The sequence below is a fragment of the Hevea brasiliensis genome, chromosome 15, assembly GCF_030052815.1.
Source record: "Hevea brasiliensis isolate MT/VB/25A 57/8 chromosome 15, ASM3005281v1, whole genome shotgun sequence".
Taxonomy (NCBI): domain Eukaryota; kingdom Viridiplantae; phylum Streptophyta; class Magnoliopsida; order Malpighiales; family Euphorbiaceae; genus Hevea; species Hevea brasiliensis.
The window spans coordinates 68,341,785-68,350,113 of NC_079507.1; the positions used below are offsets into that span (position 1 = coordinate 68,341,785).

At 33.7% G+C, this 8,329-nt stretch overlaps 1 protein-coding gene across 1 annotated transcript; it reads left to right on the forward strand.

The window, feature by feature from the left end:
• Window positions 1-4,654: 4,654 nt before the first annotated feature.
• On the forward strand, window positions 4,655-7,582 carry LOC110657437 (calcium-transporting ATPase 12, plasma membrane-type-like). Its single transcript, XM_021814638.2, has one exon. The coding sequence runs from the start codon at window positions 4,655-4,657 to the stop codon at window positions 7,580-7,582; it is 2,928 nt and encodes a 975-aa protein (XP_021670330.2).
• Window positions 7,583-8,329: the final 747 nt, after the last annotated feature.

Consider the following 8,329-nt stretch of genomic DNA (forward strand, 5'->3'; position numbering starts at 1 on the left):
CTCATATGATAGCAACCACGAAGCTGAAGACAAAATGCCTTGCAGTCAGATAAGATAATGCATCATTATTAACAAATGTAATAAGATAGAATTGCTTAATAGGCATCTTCTTGATGTAAAAGACCGATTAGGAGAGTTTCAGCTATTTTCAGTCAAAAGGTTTTCCACAATTAGTTGAATGAAATCTATGGTGTCATGATTAACATGGAATCTTAAAGTCTTGAGAGAGTAGAAAGACACAAGGTCTTTGGAAGTGGTCAGTTTTTCTACACTATAAGAAAAGAATGGCCTTGAAATTACAGAAAAAAGAAAGTAAGTGACATATGCACTTCCCACTCTCTTTTAATTAAGAGCTATAAGGAGAAATTATTGCAGGTGAAACTTCTTGGCAGCTTCATCAAGTTTACATTTGATGTCCCCTGTAAAAATTAACTAAAGCTCCTTGCTATGACTACTGGCAAGTCAAAAGTAACAAAGATGATATGCAGACAAACAGGATTATAATTAGTTACTGTGGAAGATATTGCTCACAAGTCACAACTTGCAATAAAGCTTCAACACACCAACCCCTGCCCTGGCCCCATCACTATACACAATTACACAACACACCCCCAACAAAAAAAAGAAAAAGAAAAGGCAATGTGGTAATAGGTCTTAAACTGTTCTGTTGTGGTAATTGTTGCAGCTGAGGTTCAATCCTGATATGAACTTTTGTTAATAATTAACCATGCATTAAATTAACATGTTATTTTGGCGTTACAATCCTGAGTGGGATTTTGTGTTTAAACGATTTGGTCCTTTGCAAAGGTGAATTTTGTTGAAGTGAGAGTTTCAATTGTAAGTCTTGACTAGCTAGCTTTTTCAGGGTATATAACAACTATCACTAATCTATAGATCCTGAAGTGAGAAGGTTAGTAAACATAGATTATTTTAACTCTTTATCTATTCCTGTCCATTATATATCTCCATGTGGGTTCTGGGGGATTGAGATTGCCAAGGGGAAGTTTCTCAAGTCATTGTACACACTAAAAACCCCAGATATATCAGCTTACTCCAGAACATAGCCTCTAGAACCTACATCGGTGAAAATGATGCAGCCATCTCTATTTTCTTCTGCAACGAAGTCCTTTGAACATTAAAGAAAAACAGGAAGATAAATAACCTTTTCCTGTTTGGACTTGTTGGAAAATTAATTAGTCTAAGTTTTTTTTTAAAAACTGAAATCCAATCTTAGATAACTCTAATGGAGTAAAAAATAAAAAAGAAAAAGAAAAAGACGAGGAGGAAGAAGAAAATTAAATGGACAGGACAAGACATTAAATGTGTGTCATTGTTAATTTGATACTGTCTCAAATTTTCATTGAAAAGATAGGCATAATCAAAGGAAAAGATAGGTATAATCAAGGATCTTATATGATATTATAAAAAAAGAGAACATAGTGTACTTGTGATTCTCACGCGGGTATAGAATTATATTAGATATTGGTCTTAATTAAAAATATATATATTTTTGGGAAAATTGATCACCGATCAAAGTGAAAATTCTTTCTCTAATACAGGATAAAATGCTGGCTAGCTTTCAAAACTTTCTTCTAGTTTATATTATGGTGCCAAGCACTTACCCCAGCGTCCTAAAATAATTGTAATTGTCTTTTGTTTCATTTTGGAATATTTCAACCAATTCATTACTCATCATTACCACACCAAGATTAATTAATGCCACATGCAGTAAATAAGTTAGTATTATTCACTTAAAAAAATTATTACATATACCAATGTTAAGTGCAGTATAAAAATTCACTGCATTCTCAAAAGAGATTAGTTTCGTCCTTAAAAAATATATTGTTGAGAAAGGTAACCGCAATTTTTAAAGGAATTAGTGTTAGGAATATAAAGATACTAAATAAATTAAAAATAAATAAATAAATATATATATATATATATATAGAATTACTTTTATTTTTTTTATTTTACATTTTAAAGTTATATATAATAAAATAAGAAGAAAAGTAATTATATATATATATATATGATGCATAAATTTGAAATTAATGCCTACAGATTATGCTTATATGAAGTGGTGTGTCCCACTACATTGCAAGGAAACCTGCGGGGATGTTCCATTAAAATGCAAGGAAACCTGCAGGGATTGAGATTGCAGGAAAAGCAAGGAAATGAAGAACATAAGTAAGCATTAGTCAATAGGAAATTACACACATCGATTCGGAAATTTTCTTTAATATAAAATATATTCATCTGTAGCATTCCAAGAATCTATGAAAATGAAACCCTCCATGTTCTGTCTAAGAAACTTTTGCGATTTATGACAGCTGCCATTCACTTACTGAGAAATTTCTATCTATAAGAGGAAAAACATTCTGGTTTTTAATTGCAAATACAAAAAAAAAAAAAATAATAATAATGAGGGGCTATATAAAGATGAGCTGATATAATCACACAATTAAGCTTTCATACCCAATTCAAGGATTAATAAAATAAGGCTGAAACTAGTTTCACATCTTAATTTTATCAAAAAATTTTGTGGTATTTTAAAATTTTAATACGTCTAATGACACACGTCAACTCCTGTAAACGTGCGTTATATGATATACCTTAACTCTTGTAAAAGAGAATTAAAATAACTTTCGAATCTTAGTCAATAAACTGTTATGTTAACAGATCGAATAGTATCTTAATTTCACTTCATAAGAATCGATGTGTATTATAGAATATTTATAATAGCTGAGATGTCTCATGAAATATTTTAAAAATTCAGGATGTCACAAAATTTTTTTAGTAAAGTTCAAGAAAAAACTTATATATTCGACTATAAAAATATTTAATTAATTACATGTTACCCTATTTTTTGAAGTAATGCTATGTCTATCCATTATTAATTATAATTATATTAGTTATTAAAAAATTATTATTATTATTTTAAATTATCCAGTAATTAAGTGCTTTTTTATAATATATAAAACCATTAAAAAAAATAAGAGGGGTATATTTTATTTTAGCATACTAATAATAATTCATATAATAATATAAAGAAGGGATCGGAGGGTATAATTTTAGCATAATAATAGTTAATTTTATCCTCATCACTGGGGAGTAGCATGAAAAATGTTATTATCTGCTCTAAACCCTTTTATTTTTATCTGTTGAGGCTATAGTTCCCATCGCCTGTTTGTGTGTTGAGGGTTTGCTCTCTAGGTTCTGAGTGTATTGCAGATTGCCAGATGGCATGAGTGTAATTCAGAGTTTCCGATAAAAAGTAATAAAAAAAAAAAAAAAACTTATATTTTTTATGTATATATGATAATTATAGAAAAAACTACGCCAAGGTCATAGAGTTTATTATGATGTTGGCATTTGGCAATATTTCTATTAATTGGTCTATATATATTTGGTTGTACGAAAATATAAGTGGTAAGAGACAGATTTAGCAATGTATCAAAATTTCATTATAAAAATATTAATTAGCGACGGATCATCGATGGATTCGTATCCTTCATTAATCTATTGTTAACATTTTAGCGATAAAGATTTTAATAATAGGAAAAAATCTATCACTAAAAGTTAATTTTTTGAATTAGTAATGAAAATCTCGTCACTAATGAGTTCCGTAATAGATAATGACAGATCAGTGATGAAGCCATTGTTGATCCATCACCAATCTATATTTTTACAACGAATTAGTGACGGATTAATCAATTGTCTCTGATACCTTATTTTTTTATAGTATATAAAAATTTTTTACTTAGTCAATATTATGACTTACTTTGAAATAAATCATTTGTAAGAAAATAATTCAGTTGAATATAAATTCTCATATAACTTTGTTGATTAATTACTATTTTTTTAAAATAAAATTTTAAAGTAAACAAGAATTAATTTTTTTATTTTAAATATGAGAATTGATAAAAAAAAATCAATTTAATTGAGTTTTTATATGCTTCATTTGCAATAAATTATTTGTAAGAAAAGAATTCAAATGGATTTTCACACCAACAGATTTTTATTTTTTAAAAAATGAAAAATTTAAAATTTAAAATAATTAAATTCTTTTATTTTAAGTATAAAAGTGTACAAAAAATATATTAATTAAATTATATTATATTCTTGTAACATTCTCTATTCCAAATAGGGAATTAAATTCTAATTTTCAAAAAAATATTTATCAAAATAAAATATATACCTAACCTTCCCTAAACACTAATTTCGATTTGGTATGCACATTATACTAACTTTTTTAAGTTTTATGATTTAAATGTCTTCTTTATACAGCAGGAAATCAAAAGTTAAAAAATTTTTATTTAACAACTGAAAATATATATCAATCTTATTATCAATTCTCTCTAAATCTTTAAATTTATTCTATTGGACTCTGAAAATCAAACTCGAAATCTCAAACACTTAAATATTCATTGGTTCTTCCCTCTTGTAAATAAAACAAAAAATTCTGGCCCTATACCACTCAAAAGTAAGGAAAAGTAGAGTTATCAAAGGAGGAAAACTTCCTTTAAGGTTCTCATGCACACATCTCGAATTTGTCCAGAAACTGTCTATCTGTTTCTCTGCCGTCTCTCTGCCTGAAATCCAACAATTAACATCTAATTTTGGATTGATAGCATTATTTTTGAGAGGGAAAAAAATGGAAATGGAAATGGTGCAGCATCATTCTGGAGGTGATTTGGAAGAGGGAATCCATTATCGAGGACATGGAGACGCCAAGGACTTCGCAATAGACCAGGAAAGCCTAGTTTCACTATTGGAGTTCGATGGCTTTTCTCATAGTCAATTCCAAAGAATCGAAGAGATTGCAGCTGCTCTAGAGACTAGTGTTTCTACAGGAATAACCGGAGATCCGGAAGATCTTAATCGTCGCAGAGACTATTTTGGCTCTAACCATGAGGATGGTCTCTTGGAGGTAGCACCAACCGATACTAGAAAATCCTTGTCCAGGCGAACTCTAGAATGTTTCAAAGATCCAAATGTTATTATGCTTTTATTCTCTTCCGCACTATCTTTAATCCTCGGCATCTTGAAATATGGAGTTAAAAAAGGGTGGTGCGATGGTTTCATCATACTTATTGAAGCATTCATTACTGTCCTTGTAAAGATTTACAAGGAAAGATACCTTAAGGTGTCTATTAACAGGCAGAGCCTGGAGGAAACAGTGCATGTAATGAGGGATGGAAGCTTGCAACAAGTGCCTATCTCTCAGGTTGTGGTCGGCGATGTCTTAAGTTTGAAGACTGGTGATAGGGTTCCTGCAGATGGCTTGTTCATCAGTGGAAGCTCGTCATTGAAGCTCAATAATGCTGGCAGCGAGTCTTTTGACATGGATAGCTCCCGGTTCCAGGCAATATTTGCTGGAGCCACAGTGGTGAGTGGGGAATGCCGTATGCTTGTGATTTCGGTAGGATCAAACAAGAGATGGAGCAAGATGATAAACTCTATTGGAAGAGGCGATAAAAGTGTTAAAGCTCAGTTGATGACCACGGTGGACAATTTAAGCTCGAGAATGGAAAAGTTGGCAATCCTCTTCCCCTTGGTTCTTCTTGTGGTTCAGTTGTTGTGTTATCTCATAAGAAGAAGCTTAACGTCAAGCAATAATGATGATGACAAAGGCCTGAACAACCATGGCATGAATTCCACAATGGATGAACTGATGAGTCAAGTTACAACACTGATAAACAGACACGCTGGAATCTTTAGTCGATTCCTGGCCGTTACCAGTGTGTTGCTTATGGCAATCAGAGAAGGTTTGAATTTAGGGGTTTTTATCTGTCTCTCGTACTCAAGAAGGACCTTGGAGTTAGAATGTCGTGTCATGGTCAGAGATCTTGTGGCCTGCGCAGCGGTGGGACTGGCTTCCACCATTTGTACAGGCGAAACTGGTGATCTGAGTTTAAAGAAGATGAATGTCGCTGAGCTTTGGATTGGTGGAGAGATGGTCAGTGATGCAGCGACGATTGTTTCTCAAGAAGTACTTGATGTATTGCATGATGGGGTTGGCCTCAATGTCTATGGTCCAGTAGAGGATGCTCAAATTTGCTGGGTTAGGTTGGCGCTGGGAGTTGATGTTGGAAAATTGAAGCAAGATAGCACCGTCGTTGAAACTGAAGCCTTCGATTTCGATAGGGCTTGCAGTTGTACCTCCTTAACGAAGAAGAAGGAAATGATAATGGGTAAATCGATTGTGCATAAGCACTTGAATGGTGTTCCAGATGATGTGCTTCCGTTCTGTCGATATTACTGTGAAGTAAATGGAACAGTGAAATTAATTGATGAAGATCAAAGAGCTGTATTTGATAGCATTTGTCAACATATTGCTGCCGATAGTACCCATTGCTTAGCTTTTGCATATCAACAAGTTGTGGTGTCAGAAGGAGAGGAACAGCAATTGGAAGATAAAAAGGAAATTTCCAAATTCGCATGCTATGATGGATTCATCTTATTAGGCATAGTGGGTTTCAAGAATCCATATCCACTGGAGATGAAAGAGGCTGTACAAGCCTGCCGGGACGCTGGCATTGGCATCAAACTAGTGCTCAATGAAGACAGAAATATAGGCAGGTTCATTGCTGTCAACTCCGGAATCATCAGCCGTGGAGATTTACAAAAAGCGGTTGTTGAAGCAGCCGAATTCCGGAGCCTCTCAGATGAAGAACGAGAAAGATTGATTGATCATATCCAGGTGATGGTAAATTCTACTCCAGTTGACAAGCTGCTACTGGCACAGTGCCTAAGAAAGAAATTTGATGCAGTAATGGTTATCGGCGACAATAGTATGGACTTCCCATCATTGAAAGAAGCGGATATTGGACTTTTGTTGGGCAGCGTAAGCGAAAATGCTATATGCAACGAGAATTCTGATGATGAGATTGTGGTTATGGATAGAAGTTTCGCTACTGTTGCTTCAATTTTAAGGAGGGGAAGGCATGCGTACAGTAACATGCAAAAATTTGTCCAATTACATCTTACTGCCATGATTGCTGCAGTTGCTGTAAACTTCGTTGCGGGGATTCCCTCGGGAGAAAGCCTCTTTTCACCGCTACAGGTTTCGTGGGTTAGCCTAATCATTGTTGACACTCTCGGCGCCTTGGCTCTGGCAACCGATCAACCTAACCAGATTTCTTCATTGCCTATGCCTGTAATCCATGGTGCTGGTTCATCACTCTTAACCAGAATTATGTGGAAAAATATTGTGTTTCAAGTTATTTATCAGGTTATCATATTTATAGTCTTGCACTTCAAAGGAAGTGAAATATTCCATGTTGAGCATGCAGTGGCGGATGCTATGATCTTCAACAGTTATGCTTTGTGCCAGATTTTTGTATTGTTGAACGCAAGAGAGATTGAGAAGACTAATGTTCTTGAGAACCTTTACAAGAACTCGCGGTTTTTGTTGGCGGTACTGGCTATGGTTCTTCTACAGTTCACATTCATAGAAATTTTCTCATATTTCAGTCCTGCGGCTAAGCTAGGCCTGCAAAAATGGTTGGTCTGTGTTGCCATATCATCTCTATCCTTGCCTATTGGTTTTGTCGTTAAGTTTATACAGGTCTCTGGGTAACCATTAGCTGCTAATTTCATGGTTGTAATAATAATAAGAAGAAGAAGAAAGAAAGCAGAAGCTAAAGCAAATCGGGAGCAAGATTCGCTGTATATTTTCAGGTTTAAACTAGGGGAGCTAGTCTTTCCCTTTCCCCTTTTTATCTGTGTAAATTGGTGGCAGACAGGCAGGTGCAGATGTAAATATGTATATGTATTGTGGAAATTAAGGTATACATAGTAAGATGACAAAGGCAAAAGGGTTAAAATGTTGTATTGCAGAAATATAATTGTTTCGGGGCTATTTCTTGGCGTGTAAGAATGGTGGGAAAAATAATATTAATTAAAAAGCAAGAAGGAAAAAAGGGTTTACTAGCTACCTTATGCATCCAGCCGTGGTTCCGCTTTGGGCAAATTCCTGGAACTTACCAGAATGGGAAAAAAATTAATAATAATAATAATCTCCCTCTAATTTCTTTTATCTTTCTTTTCTTGGAAGGACAGAATATGCCGTTAACATTGTTAGAAGGAAGAATATAAGTAATGAAGGAAATGGATTGTGTATTTGTCTGTGTCTTATTTACAGAGATATTACATTTATTTATACATGAGAATATGAGCTAATTTAGATAAGAATAATAATTACTGTAATTATGCTACACAAATCTCCTATAATCATGCTAATTGCTGTAATTATGCTACACAAATCTCCTATAATCATGTTAATTGCTGTAATTATGCTAACACCCCCCCCCCCTCAAACTCAAGG